Raw genomic sequence first — 22,056 nt, forward strand, 5'->3', positions numbered from 1 at the left:
GGAGTTCTAAGAATATAAGGTCATGGCCAGGAGCACAATTCTCTCTTACTACTGTCAGATAGTCACTGAATTTAAAGAAGCAATGAAAGTGAAGTACAGTGATGCCCTGTTTAATTCAGAAAAGTTATACCCTCCATGACTCCTGATGGTGTTATTATATCAATTTAACATACCAAATGCACTGTAAAAGTAAAGACTAGAAGTTCACCCAATAATAGCATAGGCATTGCCATATCCTCCATGTGGTTATGGAGAAACTAATGATGTGAAAACCTTGACTTTCAGGAATTGTGATAATCATGGAATTCAATATCTGTGGAGATGTTCCAGTGGTTGTGGCCCATTACTAAAAAGGCCAGCGGAAGACCTCCACACACACCCCTGACAGGAAGCTCAACATACACTGCCCAGAACTTACTCCACATTCCCCATGTCCTGTGTCCATCATTACCTTTAGGTTTCCTTTGCTTCACTCTAGACTCTTCTCTATTAACATCAACTCTCCCAAAGCGCCTACAAAGACGTGCAAATATGTCTGTGGATATATCCTTTGGACACTAAGAGAAAAAGTAGGGAATTGGTTGTCACAACGATACTGGTGACATCACAGGGATTCCAAGGTCTCTCTAGGAGACAATAGAATGTCCACGAAGGGACGGCTGATGTCACGGAGAACAGACTTTGCCTCCCTGCTAATGTTCTCCCTGTACTGAGCAAAAACTGATGTGCCCTTTTCAGGAGACTTCCCTGTGGCATAGCCACTGAGCACCACATGCTTCCAAAGCCAAATTTGGCTCTAGGCTTGATTGGAAAAACCTAAGTCATTGCTATGTATCTAAATGAGTGCTTCCTCCCCAATCCCTGCACAGAAATGTTTCATCCTACCTCAAATTCTCCTCAGTCAGCAATATTACCCATTAAAGATTACTGAGAAATCACACCAGTTCCTATAAGTAGCCAAAGAGGTCTCCTGTCTCATCATGTGCAGGTGCATGAAATCACACCCAGAAATAGCCTGTAGGGTAGGTTGCAATGTGGGTGTGTGTTATAAGTACAACCTGAAGCTTTGTGCTTAACATTTGACAGTTGCCACCAGATTCCTTAGGAGAAAGAATTGCATTCATTATGGTCCTGGCAACAATGTGGTGATCTGTTAGCAGAGGAAACTGAAATATTGGATCCACCAGTGAATTCACCCTCAGGCTGAGTGTGGGGCTCTCCTCTTTGCACTTAAGTTACCAAAGTAGGATTGCTTACAGGCCTCTCTAAGCTATAACGTGTGATTTCATCTGAAAAATAAAATAGTCAGCAGATGTGGGGGGGGGATGCAGCCAAAGGAGTAGGACAAGCCTAGAGACATAACTCAGTGGACAGAGTAAGAAACAAGCATATTCACTCCTGTTTCATGGATCACCCCACAAAACACAAAAGCATCTATCGTACAAAAAAAAAAACAGTTATTTTATTGAATGCATACACTAATACTGTTTACAGTATTAGTAGCAAAGCTAAGATTTTGGGGGCAGATCCATGACTTGAACTATCTTCCTGACAACATATAATGCAATAAATAAATAAATAAATAAATAAATAAATAAGAAAAAAAACACAAAACTAAAAAACACAAAAAGCACAAGCCTCTCATGTGAAGTGACAGAAGAGTGATCCAGTGGTCACTTCTGACCAGGCCATTTTAGCTATGACAGTGCATAGTGACCCTTAATTTGATGGGTCCTATATAAAGCTTTGTGCAATATTGTCATTTTAACAAACCTCATCCAGAACATACATAACGACACAGGATATGATTGCCATGTCCTTGCTGTGTATCAAGTTATTTTTCTGTGTCCTTGATTGTCAGGCACATTACAGCAACAATCTGAGATGGCTGGTAGACTTGGAAGAAAGTGGATATGAAAGATCCCCGTTTGATATCAGTACTGCCATTTCTTAAGCATGAGAATCTTTTAAGCTGGCTCTCGCTTAGCCCCTAGACGTTAGACAATAGACCAGAAAGTACAGAAAGCACATTCCCACCCACTCTCTAGGAAGCTGCCCGACCATAAGAACAGAGGGTATAGAACATATTTACTGCAGGGCAATTACAAGACAGGAAACATCTCTGGGAAGCTGACTGACCACTATAGAAGTGAGATGTCCTTGGTACTGAATGCAGCTGTGCTATAGGCTGACATCGCTATAGCCTTGTCCTGGGAACTCCAGAAGAGAAACACCTGCCAAGACAGATATCCTTGATCCTTGTCCTGGGAACCCCAGGATAAGAAAACATATATCAAGTCAGACGTCCTTGGTACTGAAATAGCTGCATTGATGTGGTTATGGCCTTATCCCAGGAATTCCAGGACGAGAAACATCTGCTTAGTTATCCTTGGCACCAACATAGCTGAGCTAATGAAACTGTGTGATCGTAAATGACTGTTTAAGCTGTACATTTCTGTTGTTCGAGGCTCCTCACATCCCTCCTGCGTGAGGACCGTGTCGAGCCCCAGTGCATTGGTATCCCAAAGTAAACCTCTTGTTTTACATCAAGACTGAGTCCTGTGTATTCATGGGGTGGTGATTGTCCTCAGGACTGGAGCGAGAGTCTCCTCTGTCTGAGGGTCTTTCAGATAAAGCTATAGTTGTGGGTTACACACCTCAATTCTCATTGGCTAATGCTGTCCTCACAGTCCTTGGAGGCCCCTTTGTAAGACTACCTGTTGGAAAGTGGAAGCAGCTTTATTTGAGCTCAAAGTGAACCTGACGAGCAACGTAGAGAACAAGATGGGGTAATTGAGACCCTGTCTAAAACCAGCACAGAAACCCACCCTCCATTCAAAGCATCATCTACCAATTCTTGAATTTTTACCATTCTCTGCCAACCAGTCTTTCATTCAGGAAAGGTAGAAAAAAACTGGAAGTGATCTTTGTATTCCAAGGACCTTGATCTGTCTTTCCTTAGGTTCACGTTAAGAACAAATGAAATGGGTATGACCATCTGAACAACTTAGTATCACCTACTCAGCATTTCTAGCCTAATACTGTGCCTATGGCAATCTCAAGCTTCCCTGAGTGTTGCTGCCCCAGCAAGAAGAATGAAGAACTGAGGTCAAACCCCAGTGAACCTTTCAAGGGGTTAGAAGAAAGCCATCAGAGATACTGCACTTCTTTGTCCTTAGATTAAATCAAGATGATACAACGTGAATCTATTGGGCTATTCAACCATACATCTTCCTCACAACCCCACCTATCTGAGTTCATTGCTTGGCAGAATTCATGCCCCACCATCCTAGATATTTCTTGATTCATTGCTGCCAAGGGCCAGGTTTCCTGAGTTTTGTTTTTTATAGAATTGGGTGTAGTCAATCATAGTTGCCCTCTGTAAGAAATGACAAATATCTATAATAACTGACCACACTGGACTTGTGTATACAAGTTCAGTAGTGGAAAATTCAGCATAACTGAGGAATGGGAAATCACCACTGTGTCCTGGCCTTTCTCTGCCCATATCACAGCTCACAGGCGGCTGGGGCAAACCTTGAGTTCCTCTGTAGAAACAGAATGATGTTGAATGGACACTGAGCAGGCAGAGCAACACAGCTGAGTCAACTCAATTCCAGCAACAAATGCATTATTTGTTTCCCATCTTAACAGCTCCTTTTGAGGACTTGTCCCCACACCTAGCTTAAACACAGCAATTTTCATACATGCCTGCCTGCTATTTCATATTGTTGCTGTAATACGCCTCCACATCATAGATTTCAAAAAAGAACGAAAATAAACCTGACAGTGAGAAGGGTGATGCTTGTCAACATCTAGTGTGTTGGGGGCCCAGGTATGGTCACAAATAACCAGGACACAGGGGATGCAGAGCAAAGGCAGATGCAACTGCATGCAGCTGCAAGCTTATTAACCCTTATATAGTCATGAGTATGCATTACCTCACTTTCCCTTTTGGCAAGATATAATAAGATCGTTATTCCCATGATACCAGGAACAACTGAGGCAAGACTAGGCAAAGAAGTGAGACTAAGCAAAGGCTTCTCCTTAAAATATCTGTATAGCAAATCACCCCTCTTCCTAGTATCACAATATGCTTGTCATAACCCAGAGAGCATGAGAGCTGCTTCCACAAAAATAGGACATAGTACAACATAGTGTAAGGTAAAGTGAGAAAAACATTTCCTTCTCAAGGGCGGCATTCCAGCCCCTGCTTGCATCTCTCAGCCGTCTTTCCTTGATCCTGTCTGGGAAGTGTAACTCAATGACTCCACAATTTCTTTCTCTGTTCTTTTGTTTTAAAAGTAACACTGTCTATAACACAGCTAAATGTCCTTGAAGGGGTTTAATCATGCAAAAAGAAAGCAATACAATATATAATATAGGCAAACTTTAATGAGTGTATCTATTTTCTTAGGGGTATTTTTTAGATATCTTCCCATATCTGGATTTAACTTTGGTAATTGTTATCTGTCTAGAAAATCAACAATATCAAATAAATATTTCAGTTTTCTGGCGTAAAGTCCTCGGGAGTAAGAACTAATGATTTTGGAATTTGCTCGGTGTCTGTTGTTATGTTCCTCATTCCATTTCTGATTTTTAATTCATGTATTGTCTCTCTTGTGCATTGGTAGTTTGAGGAAGGGGTTGTCTCTCTTGTGGATGTTCTCAAAAAAAAAAAAAGAGGAAGAAAAGACAGCTCTTGCTTTCCTTGACTTTGTATTTTTCTCTTTGTTTCTAAAGGCTTGATTTCAACCCTGAGTTTATGCCCTTCATAAGATCCTGCCAGACTCTCTATGGGATGAGGCTTTGCCTCACCTTGGTAACAGCAGCATGGAATAAATGAAGCTTCTGCGGATCTCTGTTGTGGTGTTGCACATCACAATCTCACCGAAAACCATGCATAGCCTGGTTTTAGGCTCTGTTATAGCCGCCAACTATTTCAGTGTTCCCTGCAAGGTGCCATGGAACGGTAGTAACATAATTCTGCATGCACATCGACAGGTTTCTCCACGGTCTTCTGGGTCATTTGATAATAATTTATAGTGAGTTCATGGATGAACACACACACACACACACACACACACACACACACACACTTTACTGACATGGTGCATATTCTTTGCACACCAAAAATAAAGTGAGCGTTACTGAAAATGCACCAATAATGGAATCGAAGGAGGGAGCTGTGGGGAAGCTGGGGCTTAGAGTTACTTAAAAGACTGGATGCAGATTCTCCTTCTATTGGAGGAGAAACTTGATAGACAATGTGGTTCTTTATTTTCTTTCTCTAGAGCACACAGGACTAGGGTGGCAGCTAGGGCTTTGAGCATGTTTGGCAGGTACTGTAGCACTGAATTAAATCCTAGGGCTGGAACCCTATTAATCATCGACAACAATTACAGGGCAGGCTGGATGATGACACTCAGCTGACAATGCGCACATCTCAGGACAGTCACTGGACAATGGCTGACACACTTGTCTGAAGACTGGAAATGTTTCTCGATCTTGGAGAGGAAAGAAGGACCCTCCAACTACACTGTCCTCTAAGGAAGTTTATTCAGGTGAGGGATGACAGGGACTGTTTTGTCTCATGTCACACATGTCAGTAGAAAATATCCTAGGTATTGGATGGCGCTGTTAGCATTAACAGAACAAAGCCCATAGTGTTGGGAAGGATAATAAATTATGAGTAGGATGGAAAACCCCAAGCCTCTTCCAGTTTCTAGGCGAGCAAAAAAAAAAAAAAAAAAAAAAAATACCACGAAATGCAGCATTAATGTGATAGTTTGGTTAAATCTAGTTACTAGTTTCTATTGTGATACCTATTGTCAGTGCCTGCGCCAACAGTGTGTGAATATCCGGTGTAGGTTTGTGGGGTTGAAAGAAAACACGTACACGGGTCACCCCTTTTTAGCGAGTGCCACCAAGGCTTTACTGAGATCTCCTTATATACCAGAGGCAAAAGCCGTGGAAAAACAACAAGGCAGGTGAAAATCCCCAACCAAGAAAATAGGACAAGTCTGTGTGTTGAAAGTTCCAGCCCAATCAGGGGCATAAACAGCTTCTTAAAAACAAGAAGCAGGAAAGTTCAGTGGGGAGGAAGGGTGCCATGGAAAATCCCAGCCCCAAATCAGGGGCTAAGAGCAGCTGGCAAAGGTGTAAACAATTTCTTGCTATAGCAGGCTGAAAGGCTCAGCGAGGGGGGAGGGAAACACCAAGGTAGGGCCCAACAGGAGCCTTCACTGGTGGCTCTAATGTTTCACTTTCCTCTGCCAACTGGCCTCCACACTGTTTCTAGCACCATAATGATTTCAAGTCTTCCTCCTAAGGAATTTTGTGGCAACCATTGAATGCTAAGCACAAGGCTTCATGGGTGTTCCCCTAACACACACCCATGTTGCAATCTTCCATGCAGGCTATTTCTTGATATGATTTCAAGCACCTGTACATAATAAGACAGGAGAACATTTTGACTGCATATTCAAACTGGTATTATTTCTCAGGAATTTTTAATGGCTAATATTGGTGAAGGAGGATAATTTGAGTTAGGATGAGACATTTTTGGGCAGGATTTGGAAGGAAACATTCATTTAGATGCATAGGAATTACTAAGGTTTTTATAATCAACCCTTGAGGAAAATTTGGCTTCGGAAGCAGGAGGTGCTCAGTGGCTCTGCTCCGGGAAAGTCTCCTGGAAAGGACACCTCAGCTTATGCTCAGTACAGGGAGAACATTAGCAGGGAGGAAAAGTCTGTTCCCCATGACATCAGCTGTCCCTTCTTGGACATTCTATTGTCTCCTAGAGAGTTCTTGGCGTCCTCTGCTATGTCACCAATGTTGTAGTGACAACCAGTGCCCTAGATTGTCTCAGTCCGAGTCTGGCAGATACATCCTAAGACATGTTTTCCAGTCTTAGAAGTGTTTTGGGAGGGGGGATGTCGATTGTGGAGAGACTAGGGTGAAGGAGTCTGACCTTTCGTCTCAAAGAAATGTTGGACATAGAAAGTGGTTCTGGGGAATGTGGAGTAAGTTCTGGGCAGTGTCTTTTGAGCATCTGTGGAGGCGGGGGGAGGGATGGTTGGGGTCCTGCAAGCTTAAGCTGACCTTTCTAGCAATTGGCCATAACAACTGGAGCATCTGCAAAGGAATTGAATTTCCATGAATATCACAATTCCTGAAAGTCATGGATTTCAGAACATTAATTTTCCCATCCCCAAAGAAAGGATATGGTAAGGCCAATGCTACTATTCTGTGAACTTCTGGCCTTTATTTTAAAGTGGATTGGTGGCTTGTTTTTTGTTTGTTTATTTATTTATTTAGTGGGTAATATTATTTATTGCCAAAGTCAAACATCTGGGTTACATCCTGGGACCCACATGACAGAAGGAGAGAAATGGCTCCTGAAAGTTGTTTGGTCATGTGCTGCACACACACACACACACACACACACACAGACACACACACACACACACTCACACACACACACTCACACACACACAGACACTCACACTCATACACACACAAACTTTTACGCAATAGTAATTTTTCTTAGAGTCTGATATAATTGGTTCTAATACAAAGACAGCCTGAGTGTAGTTACTATATAATTAAATAGTACTCATGCTCTCAGGCAAAGAGTTTAAAGTTTATAGGTACCTAATAAACTCGCATTGGGACATATAAAGAACATTTAAATGTTCAGCAGAAATACAAAGAACAACTAATTTAATTTGTTAAAAGTGAAAGCTTATACAATTCTGAAGGTTTTTATGCTGTTTTTATTATACATGTAATTATGAAAAGAAAACATACATACTTGATCAATGAAATGAGGAAGATTGATTTAATGAACAGAAAAATGGATGGTACTTCAAAATTTCCATGATTACATATTAACTATTTAATTCCCTCCACAATAGCAAGAAACGGACATTATTATTTATGCGACATTACAGATACATAAACCGAGAAAATATTGTTTGGCCTGATTTTCTGAGTTTTTTAAAGGTTTAGTTAATTGACAGAGCTGTGCTTTAAAATTAGGGTCCATATTCTTCTGTTTTAAATGTGTGACACTTTTCTCTTTTTTTCTCCATCTTTATTAAATGGGTATTTCTTATTTACATTTCAATTGTTATTACCTTTCTGGGTTTCCAGGCAAACATCCCCCTAACCCCCCCTCCCCTTCTCTATTGGTGTTCCCTCCCCATCCTCCTCCCATTACCGTCCTCCCCCCAACAATCCCTTTCACTGGGGGTTCACTCTTGGCAAGACCAAGGGCTTCCCTTTTATTTCTAGTGGGTGCTGCTCTCCCTGCTCCGTGGGAAGTGGATGGGGGGAAGGCCCGGGCCTGAGGTGAGTTGGAACTGGGGTAGAAAGGCATAGGGCCTCCTAGGTGAGAATGCCAAACCACCACTGCTGCTGCAGCCACCATGGAGAAGCCCTTGTTCCTGCTGCAGGGAGGAGAGTCTGGTGGCCACAAGATGGCTGAAGGGGAGCTGAGAGTGGACAGTTTCATCACCCGCCTGCTGGAGGTATGAGGATATCGTCCGGGAAAATTTGTGCAGATGACTGAAGCAGAAGTCCGAGTGCTGTGTATCACGTCTCGTGAAATCTTTCTTAGCCAGCCAACAGCTGTGAACACAGGTTTCTTTTGGAGAGCAGGCCTGTGCAGGCCCAGAACCTAGGTGGGACAGTTCAAGCTACCCTTTTTCCATGGCCAATCTCAGATCATATTCAGAAAGTATTTCTTGGGCTAAAGAGATGGCTTAGTGGTTAAGAGCACTGACAGCTCTTCCAGAGGTCCTGACTTCAAATCCCAGCAACCACATGGTGGCTCACAACCATCTGTAATGAGATCTGATGCCCTCGTCTGGTGTGTCTGAAGACAGTCACGGTGTACTTGTATATAATAAATGAATAAATAAATCTTTAAAAAAAAAGAGTATTTCTTCCAGGTTTTGGATTTCCAATTTATGGAATTGAACTAACTTAGTGATGGTGGAAGTGACACAGAGAGTTAAAGTACAGAAGGAATAATCCAGAATGTCCACCAACAGTTGCTGTCACACCAGGGCTTTTAAAAGCTCAGCTGCTAGAGAAGCAATTTAGTCTTTGGTTATTCTCAAGCTTAGGTCTTCTAGTCATTATAAGCTGACCATGACACAAAAAGAGTCATCTATATCAAAATAGAGAATAGTAAATAGATTCACACCACACTATCACATTACTACTGTATTTGAGGTTCTCATTTAATATCTAAGAACCCGGAAGAGGCCTGGGTCTTGCTACACATACTTATAATTTATGTCCCCACTGTCAGCTGAGATTCTTCATGCAGCCTGGGGTCAAGGAGGTCATCCCACAAAGCACAAAACACCCATCTCAGATAAACATGTATGGTTTATTGAATCCAAAACATCCATGAATTTCAGGACACAATTAAATGTTGAAACCTAAGGATAATAGATAGAGAAGAGAATTAAGATTTCTAGTTCATAGATCCAGTAAACATCTTCAACAAATCATAGCAGCAAACTTTCATAAGGTAAAGAAAGAAAAGGCCATAAAGGTACAACAAGCCTACAGAACATCAAACTAATTGTACCAGAAAAATTCCTCCATTCACATAATAATTAAAACGCTAAAAGCACAGATCAAGAAAGAACATTAAAAGGGGTAAGGTATAAATATCTAGTAACAAATAAATTCAGACGTATCTGAATTACAACAGACTTCTCAACAGAGATTCTAAAAGTCAGAAAATCTTGGGCAGATGTAATGCAGACACAGGCCCCTATATCCAGCATAATCCTCCATCACCATAAAAGGAAGAACCAGGATATTTCATGAGAAAACCAAATTTAAACAATTCTTTTCTGTAAGAAAGCACAACAGAGGCTAATAGGAGGAAAACTCCAAGACAATGAACTAAACTATAACCAAGAAAAACCAAGACATTAATCTTCTCTCAATAATTTATAAAAAGATAAGCACACAAACATAATTTCACCTATAACCAGAAAAAGAAGAGAAAGCAGCAATCGTTGGATTTAATATCTGACCAGATCTTCTTTCCCTAATCCCAAAGCTCCCAGGGGCCAAACTGCCAGCCAAAGTGTATGCAAGGATGCTCTATGGTTCAAGGTGAGGCCTATTGCCCCACCAAATGCAGATCCTAGAGGTGTGAGGTGGGGATGGATATGTGTGGGTGCAGGAGCACTGTCACATAGGCAAAGCTGAGCAGAAACGGGATGTAAGGTTTGATGAGGGGAGTGTGGAAAGCAGGACAACAGTTGAAACGTAAATAAATAAAATAACCGATTAATAAAAAATAGCGAAAAATAAAATTTCAAGTAAAAAGGTAAATGAAAATTAAACCAAACCAACCAACCAAACAAACAAAAACCCCTGTAGTGTATTGGCCTAATGCTGCTTGTATTTTAATGCTAATTTGTTGAACTCAACACTGGTTAACCCTGAAAAACTGACCCTGCTCCCAGTTAACTGTGATTATAAAGAAGCCAACAGCCAACAGCTGCACAGCAGAGAGATGGGGGAGGGGAGCTTTGAGGGCTTTGCTAGAGAGGATCATGAGGAGGGAAGAAGGAGGAAGAAGCTGCCAGAGAATAAAGGAAGAACATGTGTGATGGAGAGGAGAGTGGAAGAGGACAGCAGCCATGGTTAACGGAGAGGAGCGCCTGGTCCTGAGGGCTGTCCAAGGGGAACAAAGAGCAGCCAAGATGCTACACAGTCAGTAAGAGCAGCTCTCAGGCGAGCAGAGATCAGCAGAGACCCCAGACCAACAAGCTACGCAAGCATAACTCCATCCAAACTCCCTCTCAATATCCCGTGTCCTCCATGGGCCTGGCCTCAGCTTGTGTCCTGCGTCAGCACATGTGTCTGTCTCAGCTGACATCACTCTGTCCATCAGCACGAGTCCAAGGAAACAGTGAGAAACTACACAGCCCACCAGAAGGGTTTTTGCTGTGGTTCTATGAAGTCCCAACAAATGCAGCTCAACTACAGAATGCAAGGCAGACCAATGCATGTGTGTCCTTAGTGCAGAACCCTTCATCACGTGTCCCTTCACATGCGTGCTTTAGCAGAACATCCTTTTACCTGTGTCTGCTTCAGTGAAACGTTCCTTCACACATCTGCCTTAGCCTTTCACCTGTGTCCACTTCAGAGAACCACTCCTTCAGGTCTAGAATTTCTCTAGATTAGCAAACCGCATACAGAACATTCAGAACAAAACAAGGTGTGTGGTCAGCATGTCCTTGAGCCAAGTCCCTTCTCCTCGTCAGTGACAGCAGGCGTGTTACAGCAACAATATGAAATGGCTGGCAGGCATGGAACAAAATGGCAAAGGTATTCTGGGGGATGTCACACCGTACCAGCCAGCAGCTCAACTGAATTTTTAAGTTTTGATGGTACAAGTGAATATACTTGACCTTCAAACGCTGAGAGAGCCCATCATAATATGAACTATATAATCTGGGCCAAGACCGCCTCTAGGGCAAAGGCCCTCAGCCTGGGGGTCGTGACCCACACAGGGTCTCCTATCAAATAGTTTACACTACAATAAAGATTCATTACAGTAGCAAATTTACAGTTGTGAAGTAGCGACAAAATAATTTGTAGTTGGGGTCACCACAGCTTGAGGAACTGTTCTAAAGGGTTGAGGCCATAGGAAGGTTGAGAAACACTGCTCTAGGAATTTATGTTTTCTTTCTCTTTCATATTTTTCAGACAGAATCTCAAACTGTAGCTGAGATTGGCTTGGCTTGGAACACGTGTGTAGTTCATGCTGGCATCAGACTTATGGCAATTCTCCTGCTTCAGCCTCCTACTCAGGAGCCTACCAGGGTGAGATCACAACCACGTAATGGGATTGCTGTTCTTGGTTGTCAACTTGAGTGTACCTGGAATTAACTAATGCCAAATGGCTTGACGCCCTGTGAGGGGGATCTCTCTCTCTCTCTCTCTCTCTCTCTCTCTCTCTCTCTCTCTCTCTCTCTCTCTCCCCCCCCCCTCTCTCTCTCTCCTTCCTTCTTTCTGTTTTCCTCTCTTCAACCCCCTCCTCTTGGTCCTCCTCCTCTTCTTTGTTTTTTTTGAGACAGGGTTTCCCTGTGTAGCTCTGGCTGTCCTAGAATTCATATTGTAGACCAGGCTGGCCTTGAACTCAGAGATCCACCTGCCTCTACCTCCTGGATGCTGAGGCTAAAGGCATTAGCACCATTGGATTTTTTTTTTCTTAATTAAATTTTCTGAAGCAAGAAGACCTACTTGTAATCCAAATCTTGGAGATCAGAAGATAAATCTTTAATTCAGATCTTTTGAGATGGAAAGGCCCACCTCTAATCTGGACCACACCTTCTTTTTTCTTTTTATTTTTTTTTCATCTTTATTAACTTGAGTATTTCTTATTTACATTTCGATTGTTATTCCCCTTCCCGATTTCCAGGCCAACATCCCTCAACCCTTTCCCCTCCCCTTCTATTTGGGTGATCCCCTCCTCATCCTTCCCCGATAAGCGCCCTCCCCCCAACAATCATGATCACTGGGGGTTCAGTCTTGGCAGGACCAAGGGTTTCCCTTTCCGCTGGTGTTCTTACTAGGCTATTCATTGCTATGTATGCAGTTGGAGTCCACCGTCAGTCCATGTATACTCTTTGGGTAGTGGCTTAGTCCCTGGAAGCTCTGGTTGGTTGGAATTGTTGTTCATATGGGGTCTTAACCCCCTTCAAGCTCTTCCAGTCCTTTCTCTGATTACTTCAACGGGGGCTCCGTTCTCAGTTCAGTGGTTTAATGATGGCATTCGGCTACGTATTTGCTGTATTCTGGCTGTGTCTCTCAGGAGAGATCTACATCCAGTTCCTGTCGGCTTGCACTTCTTTGCTTCATCCATCTTACCTAATATCTGTATAGGTATGGGCCACATGTGGGGCAGGCTCTGAATGGGTGTTCCTTCTGCCTCTGTTCTAAACTTTGCCTCCCTATTCCCTGCCAAGGGTATTCTTGTTCCCCTTTTAAAGAAGGAGTGAAGCATCTGCATTTTGGTCATCCTTCTTGATTTTCATGTGTTCTGTGCATCTAGGGTAATTCGAGCATTTGGGCTAATATCCACTTATCAATGAGTGCATACCATGTGTGTTTTCCTGTGATTGGGTTACCTCACACAGGATGATATTTTCTAGTTCCATCCATTTGCCTATGAATTTCATAAAGTCATTGTTTTTGATAGCTGATTAATATACATTGTGTAGACGTACCACATTTTCTGTATCCATTCCTCTCTTTAAGGGCATCTGGGTTCTTTCCAGCTTCTGGCTATTATAAATAAGGCTGCTATGAACATAGTGGAGCATGTGTCTTTGTTATATGTTGGGGCATCTTTTGGGTATATGCCCAAGAGAGGTATAGCTGGATCCTCAGGTAGTTCAATGTCCAATTTTCTGAGGAATCTCCAGACTGATTTCCAGAATGGTTGTACCAGTCTGCAATCCCACCAACAATGGAGGAGTGTTCCTCTTTCTCTACATCCTCTCCAGCATTTGCTGTCACCTGAGTTTTTGATCTTAGCCATTCTGACTGGTGTGAGGTGAAATCTAAGGGTTGTTTTGATTTGCATTTCCCTTGTGACTAAAGATGTTGAGCATTTCTTTTGGTGTTTCTCAGCCATTCGGCATTCCTCAGCTGTGAATTCTTTGTTTAGCTCTGAGCCCCATTTTTTAAATAGGGTTATTTGTCTCCCTGCGGTCTAACTTCTTGAGTTCTGTGTATATTTTGGATATAAGCCCTCTATCTGTTGTAGGATTGATAAAGACCTTTACCCAATCCGTTGGTTGTTGTTTAGACCACACCTTCTGCTGGCAGCTCATATCAAGGACATGGAAGAAGGAAGTTTGCTTTATTAATTTGCCTACTTCTTCAGGATTCCTGCATGTACTGAAGAGCAGCTGAAATATCCAGCCTTATGGACAAAACCGTTGGGGTCCAGGAGTTGCCCCATAAACCACACAAACTCTGACCTCACTTAGAGAGGGATGGTTTTTTGAATGCCCACCCTAAGACTGATCATCAGAGACGTAGCTGAGAATTTGTCAGGCTAGGACCCTGGACATTTTTCTATGTCAGTTTATAAAGCCTAAAACTGTGAGCTCATAGGCAGGTGCTGGAAGGGCTGTCTGTTTGTCAGCCCTGACTCAAGCCATTTTAGACAACAAAGGTTCATACTGACTTTTTATCTGTTTAAAGATTTATTTATTTATATATAAGTACACTGTAGCTGTCTGCAGACACACCAGAAGAGGGCATCAGGTCTCATTACAGATGGTTGTGAGCCACCACGTGGTTGCTGGGATTTGAACTCAGGACCTCTGGAAGAGCAGTCAGTGCTCTTAACCATGGAGCCATCTCTGCAGCCCTCATATTGACCTTTAATTTTTTGGTCCTACATGAAGCTTATAATTATGAAATTTAAGATTAAGAAACCTGACAACATAAAGTATTTCCTTCCAGTATTTCGGGAATGGGTGGGTGGGGGAGCACCCTCGAGGAGGCTGGGGAAGGGGGTGGAATGCAGGGTTATTGTAGGGGAAACTGGAAAGGGGTTAACATTTGAAATCCAAATAAACAAAATAACCGATAAAAAAAAAACATACACAAGTTATGTGATCATTCCTGACCCTGCTGTGTTAAATTATTTTCAGACAACAATGATATGTGACATATTACAGCAAGAATATGAAGTATCTAGCCGGCATGGAACAAAATGGCTACAGCTATGCTAGGGGGATTGGCTTCAACAGGGGTAACTACTGCGTTTTAGACCTTCCATTCCTTGTTGAATTAGCTGTACCACAGCCTATAAGCCATTCTAATAAATTTTCTTTCTCTATATACAGAATCATTCTAGGAGGGATGATTGGTTATGCATTGTTAAATGCAATGCTGATCACGAAACCCCATCACTTCCACAGCAATATGCAAGTGTATGTAAGTTACTGAACAATTGAACAGAAATTAAAATTTACTGCATTTATTGCGTGTGTCAGCAGGCATAGGGAACACCTGGCTGCTTACATCTCTTGGTCTCTATAGAGTAGAGGGAGAACTGAAACCCACTGAGGAGGTCTCTTAAGCGAAGACCAAACTCCTTGCAGTGACACTGGATTCCAGGCTTGTTGTCCTCTTTAGGCCTCACTGTGGTCTATGTACACTCTATGCATTCTCCGCATGCAGGTTCACATGGACTGAATTCAGAAAGGTGGGGTTGGCAGAAAGATGCATGGTTAAATAGCCCACCAGGTTCACATTGTATCAGCTTGATTTAATCTAAGGACAAAGAAGTGGAGTTTCTCTGATGGCTTTCTTCTAAACCCTTGAAAGGATCACTGGGGTTTGACCTCAGTACTTCATACTTCTTGCTGGGTCAGCAACACTCAGGGAAGCTTGAGATTGCCATAGGCACAGTATTATGCTGGATATACTGAGTAGATGATACTAAGATGTTCAGATGGTCATACCCATTTGCATGAGTTCTTAATGTGCACCTAAGGAAAGAGAGATCAAGGTCTTCAGAATAGGAAGATCATTTCCAGTTCTTTTCTACAATTCCAGTCTGAAAGACTGGTAGGGAGAGAATGGTAGATAATCAAGAATTCATAGATGATGCTTTGAAGGAAGTGTGGGTTTCTGTGCTGGTTTTAGACAGAGTCTCAAGTATCCCATGTTGCCCTCTTCCTAGCTGGCCAGGTTCACTTTGAGCTCAGATAAACCTGCTTCTACTTTCCAGTAGACAGTCTTACAAGAGGGGCCTCCAGGGACTGTGAGGACAGCATTAGCCTTTGACAGTTGAGGTGTGCAACCCACAACTATAGTTTTAGCCACTTTGTTCCATGTCTACCAGCTATTTCAGATTGTTGCTGTCTATGGCTGACAATCACGGACACAGAAAAATAACCTGATAGAGAGCAAGGACATGGTGATCACATCCTTTCCTGTTCTGTATGTTCTGGATGAGGCTTGTTAAAATTCCAATATTGCAGAAAGCTTTATATAGGACCCATCACCTTAAGCATCACTGTGCACTGTTCTATCTAAAATGGCCTAATCAGAACTGACCACCAGATCAAACTTCCTGCAATCCTCATATGAGAAGCTTGAGCTTTTTGTTTTGACTCTTTTCTTTCTTTCTTATTTTTTGCTGTATAGGTTGAGAGGAAGATATTTGGGGCCATGGATCTGCCCCCAAAATCTGGGGTATGGATCTGATCAATCAGTGTTAGTGTGTGCACTCAATACAGTATCCATTTTTTACTGTGACAGATGCTTTTGTGTTTGTGGGGAAGCCCATGACCCAGAGCACAAGTGCTGGGTCCTTGCTCTATCCACGTAGTGATATGTATAGCCTCGTCCTACACCTTTATCTGCACCCCCTATATCTCTTGACTATTTTATTTTTCTGATAGAAGCTCAGCTTCTGATAGAAGGCCTGTCAGCAGTGCTCCTTTGGTGACATTGGCGCAGAGATGAGAACCCCACAAGCAGCATGAGGTTCCCTTCATTGGTGGGTCCAATATTGCACTTTCGTCTGCCAACAGGTCTCCACACTATTCCTAGCACCATAAAGACTTCAACTCTTTCAACTAAGGAATTTTCTGGCAATTGTCAATTGCTAAGCACATGACTTCATGAGTGTTCCCCTAACACACACCCATGTTGTAACCTACCATGCAGACTATTTCTTGATGTGATATAAAGCACCCGTACAGAATGAGACAAGAGAACTTTTGACTGCATATTCAATCTGGTGTGAAATCTCAGGAAGGTTTAATGGCTAACATTGGTGAATGAGGACAATTTGAGTTAGGATGAGACATTTTGGGGCAAGATATGGAAGGAACCATTCATTTAGATGCATAAGAATTACTAAGGTTTTTATAATCAAGCCTTGAGGAAAATTTGGCTTTGGAAGCAGGAGATGCTCAGTGACTCTGCCCCAGGAAAGTCTCCTGGAAAGGGCACCTCTGCTTATGCTCATTACAGGGAATACATTAGCAGGGAGGCAAAGTCTGCTCTCCATGACATCTGCTGTCCCTTCTTGGACATTCTATTGTCTCCTAGAGAGTTCTGGCATCCTCTTTGATGTCACCAGTGTTGTAGTGACAACCAGTGCCCTAGTTTCTCTCAGTCTGAGTCTGGCGGTTACAAGCTAAGACATGTTTTCCCGTCTTCGCAAGCATTTTGGGAGGGGGAACGTCGATTCTGGAGAGACTAAAGTGAAGGAGTCTAGCCTTTCGTCTCAAAGTAATGATGGACAAAGACAGCACTTCTGGGGAATGTTGAGTAAGTTCTGGGTAGTGTATTTTGAGCTTCCTGCCAGGGGGGCTGCAGGCTTAAGCTGACCTTTCTAGCAATGGGCCACAACAACTGGAGCATCTGAAAAGAAATTGAATTTCCATGAATATCACAATTCCTGAAAGTCAGGATTTCAGAACTTTAGTTTCCCCATCCCCACTGGGAGGATATGGTAAGGCCAATGCTATTATTCTGTGAACTTCTGGTCTTTACTTTTACAGTGCATTTGTTATGTTACATTGTATAATAACACCATCAGGAGTCATGGAGGGTCCACCTTTTCTGAGTTTAGACAGGGCAGCAATGTACTTCACTATCATTGCTTCTTTAAATTCAGTGGATATCTGACAGTAGGAACAGGGGGAGAATTGTGCTCCAGGCAATAACCTTATGTTCTTCGACCTCCTCTGATTTCTTCTAACTGGCAGGGTCATCGTTAGCTTTATATATTAGAGGTTGTGTGTTACAAACATGTTTCTAAAATACCAAAAGTATTTGGAACATGTGGACCAAGATTCATCCTGTAACCTATTGGAACTTCTCGGGCATTTGGTATTTCAAATAGGGGAACTGATAAGTCTGTTGAACATGTCCTCCATGGAAATGTGTTTTTAATCCAAAGTTGTTGGCCTAGAGTATCAGGGTAGGACATCTGAGTGTCTCCAATCACTCAAGTCTTGTGGATGGTGAATTTATCATCTGAGTTCGAACCCACAGGGGTGAGGGTCCTGAAACCAAGCTGTACCCTGTTCAGCTGATGATAATCCTGGAGAAGCCATCTCCGTGGTCCATGTAAGCACCTGATGTCCGGAATAGGGAACACCTGGATGCTTACATCTCTTGGTCTCTATAGAGTAGTGGGAGAACTGAGATCCACTGAGGAGGCCTCTTAAGCATAGACCAATCGCCTAGCAGTGACACTGGGTTCCAGGCTTGTTCTCCTGTTTAGGCCTAACTGTGGTCTATGTACACTCTATGCATTCTCCCCATGCAGGTTCACTTGTGTTCTTCTACCTACAGACGCTGGGAGAGAAACATCATCCCCTGGCACTGAACTAAGCGAGAATCAGGCCAAGAAGGAAAAGGAGAAGCTGATTAAAGAGCTGCAGCTCATTACCGAGGAGAGAAATGACCTGAGAGATCGCCTGAGGTTTCTGACAGAGAGATCCATGAAGAACAGGTATGAATCGCTCCAAATGGTCTTGTTTCATTCCTGGGTCTGCAAGGTCACCTTCTTCTTATCCCATTAAGGTTTTGGGTTCTAGAAAGCTGTGCCTCCCTAACCACCCTGTGCTAAACCTCACCTCCCATATAGAGGAGATTCAGAACCTTGACCCTTCCTGAGGAGCAAGATAGAAAATGGACTCATCTGCTTAATTTATTGAAAAGCAGATCTTGTGGTCTGAATGAAGAATTCGGGGATAAAGTCAGGGAGAGTGAGTGTCTAGTGTGCATTTGCAAAGCCCTTGACAGATGGTGGCTTTGCAAGATTGTAATTGCAGTGAGTTTATGGTGAGTCTCTGTACTTGCTAGGCAGGGGACTGAGTGCTGGAAGAACCAGGCAGCAGCCCGAGGGGCCTGTTCCCAAACTGTTCATCTCAATGCTTGACTAGAAGGTCTCAGGCTCAGGCCTGTTTGTTATTGTCTGTGTGTCTTGCACTCTGAGACAGCAATGGTGCATGCATTTCTCCTGGTTCTCACAGTACTCTCTGTTTCCATATTTGTTTTTCTCTTTCTCTGATTCTGTTAACTTTTCTCTTTTTTTTGTGGGTGTGTCTCAGTCTGTGAGTCTGTGTGTGCATACATCCAAATGCATATGCACAACTTTTATATGTTTATATTTCCCTCCACACATGGAATATAGGGGTCTATGTCTTGGCCTGAGTATTTACCTGTAACACTTTCATGGTCATGTGAATGCTTTGTTCTGGGAGCCCCACTGTCAACAGTACAGTTCTTTGCCTATGTGGCCACGTTTGTCTGTATATTTGTATTCCTTGTGCAGATTATAATTTTGTGTTGATATATGGTCTGTTATCAAAACAGGAGAAAAGTAATCACCGGTTTCTGGGTGTGTTGGGTGGGGGAGCATGGAGAGGTGTGGCCGAGGCTCTTGATAGCTTAACTGGCTTGACTGCAGATTTCCTCTTGATTGAACAAAGGGAGCCAGGGAAGCCTCCATCTGGATGCCGAGATTCTGGTGTCCTGGACGCAGAAAAACACGTTTCTGAAGCTGAAGAAGATCCAATATGTAGAATTCAGAAGGTGTCCTTCCAGGACTGGTGTAGTACAGGACCCACCCTGAGCTCATATATTCCTAAATGCTGATGTTCATTGTATTCTATCATTTGGGGCCAGGCCACACTTCAGGCCAAATCCATATTATGAAGACCTGGAGAGAATGGAGGAGGCGGTCATGTCAATTCTGCACAACTTAGAGATGGAGAACACTGAGATCCATGAGAACAGCCATAAGCTGAAGAAGGAGATTACCTTCTCTAGGTAAGTCCTGGTCAGAAAGCCTATCACCTGTGGAATGGCCATTTCTGACTTTCTTTGTTCTGGATTGGACGGTCTTCAGCTCTGGTTCTATCTCTTGTGCTGTTTACACATCAGTGTGCCAGGGTCATTAGGACTCAGTTTTCAGTTCCACAAAAGACTGTTCCTCATCCCAGGATTGTCTAGGCATCTGCAGAACGCTCTAGATAGAACAGCACTGATTGAAGTCAGCAGGTTATTAGGCTGACCTGGACCTATGGTGTCATACCAGGTTTTACAAAACTCAGTGTGTGGACCACATGGTTAGCATGACCTTCTCTTGGTTCTACTGACCTCCTTTGAGGGTGTTTGCCCACTACTAATTGATGTTGCCCCCATGCATTGGGCTTTCATGGATAGTTGTAGATCCATGTTCTTTTTGAGAGATGTGGACACTAATTGGTGCTCGGGCCAAACAAACAATTTATTCTTCCCGGAATTTACTCTTTGTGGTTTGTGCAGCAGCCTTATATGTATCGAAATGAATTCTGTTAAGTCTTCATGGGTATCTGGGTCCTGGTGGAGTTAGTGGCACTCGGGAGTGGGAATGGGAGAAAGGGGCAGCATGATCTTACTATGCAGACTGTATTTCCAGAAACCTGCTCAGCCAGCTCCTGATGGAGAACACATGTATGAAGAAGTTGGTCCCACTGAAGCAGGAGAGCAAGGAGGTACATCTTGATTGTGCACTGAACCAGAAAAATTTGGTTGACTTCAACAAGAAAGATAAAGACCAGCAACGTCCAGACCCAGCATCATCTGGTAGGGTTGAGCAGCTGTGTTAGCTTAAAAATATCTGATAAAGTTTGCCAATTTGATACATCTTTGCTCTCTCCTACCACCTTTCTAATTTACACTCACAACCAGCCAACCACCTCATGTAATGGAATTGTTCATTGCTCTGCCTATGCACAAGTATTCTGGGAAGCCAACCACTTTTCAGAAACTGAATTATTTTGCAAGTATATTTGTCTGCTCTTTTTGAAGCTGCAGTATAGAAATGGTGACAGATTAATAACATACCTCATTATTGCATATCCACGTGATAGATTGGATGCTCTGTAGAGTTTTGAACAAGTTCTTGGTTCTTTGACAAATGACACTCTGTGGTCATGTGACTTCTTGTGTGGGAAGCACCTTTGCGGGATAAGAACAAAGTGCAAATGTCAAATTAGAACTTGTCATTGGTTTTAACCTTGGTGACATATGGACATCTACTTTCTTCCTGCAACCCAATGAGGTTCCTTCCATTGCCCTGTTCTTGGTTTGCACTGGTATAAGTCTGGGTCCCATATTGGCAGCCCACATTACTTTGAGGCTCTCTGGAGATTTTGCCCTGCCCACAGAGTTAGCAACAATGATATCAGTTAAAAGGTCCATGTTGACTGTCCAATAGAACTGAGATGGTAGAAGGCAGCCTTCCGACAGCTGCCTTGCATTTCACCACCAAATCAGTGTCTGAAAAACTGCCTTCCTCTCCCAGGTCTCAGAAAGTACAAGAGAGCTGGAATTGGACACACACCAGTAAGAGAGCTTCCTGAGGAATAAGTTGCTTTCTCAGGAGTCCCTGATGACAAACATCCTGAATGGTAACAAATTTTTTGGATGAGTATTCTTCCTCAGAGTTAATTTGTCATTGCTTAGAGACCCTAAATTTATATAACACTAAGCCAGCCAAACTGATTGAGGTCTTACTTTCTTCTCAGAAAACAGCACTTGAGAGACAACTTGGGGGACCGCCCTTCATTATGTGTGCAAGAGGAGAAACAGCAATACATCTGTGCTTCCAAATGTTCGTTAAGATTGTGGTGTTTAGAAATATTTTTGTTATGATTTTAATTGAAATTTTCTTTTTGTTGTTTCATATTTATATGTTCTTGTTACTGTTTTTATCTTTTCAAATATTTTTAAATATTTTAATTTATTTGTTTTAATCCTGTTTTGTTGTAAAAATGAATTCCTTATGAATAAAAATTGAATTCTATCTCTTGACTCTTAAGACCATCATTCTTATTCAAGGGTTCTGTCCCCTCCTGTGGACTTAGAACTGACAGGTGGAGATGGATCTCTGCATGTTCCATGGATCCTGGGCTAATAAGTGAATTCAAAGTCACCAAGGGGTACCCAGTGTGACAGTGTCTTTTGTGTGGA

General features: G+C 42.6%; 2 protein-coding genes across 5 annotated transcripts in view; one reads left to right on the top strand and one right to left on the bottom strand.

Moving 5' to 3' along the window:
- The window catches only part of LOC147998938 (disks large homolog 5-like), a 57,385-nt gene that overhangs the window by 17,732 nt on the left and 17,597 nt on the right, over positions 1–22,056 (bottom strand). For 2 of the 4 annotated variants that reach the window (XM_087596033.1, XM_087596034.1), the window contains exon 1: positions 452–606. The gene's annotated coding sequence lies outside the window, so the exon portion shown is untranslated. Of the gene's footprint in view, positions 1–451; positions 607–20,928; positions 21,043–22,056 lie in introns of those variants that run through there. The other 2 variants (XM_087596035.1, XM_087596036.1) reach the window with 1 other exon arrangement.
- On the top strand, positions 8,436–21,897 carry LOC147998939 (disks large homolog 5-like). Its single transcript, XM_087595389.1, has 7 exons — positions 8,436–8,537; positions 17,250–17,355; positions 18,280–18,547; positions 19,726–19,869; positions 20,501–20,667; positions 21,389–21,494; positions 21,612–21,897. The coding sequence occupies exons 1-6, from the start codon at positions 8,436–8,438 to the stop codon at positions 21,451–21,453; spliced, it is 852 nt and encodes a 283-aa protein (XP_087451515.1). The 3' UTR covers positions 21,454–21,494; positions 21,612–21,897.

The sequence above is a fragment of the Rattus norvegicus genome, chromosome 19 (genome assembly GCF_021556685.1).
Source record: "Rattus norvegicus strain SHRSP/BbbUtx chromosome 19, alternate assembly SHRSP_T2T, whole genome shotgun sequence".
Taxonomy (NCBI): Eukaryota; Metazoa; Chordata; class Mammalia; order Rodentia; family Muridae; genus Rattus; species Rattus norvegicus.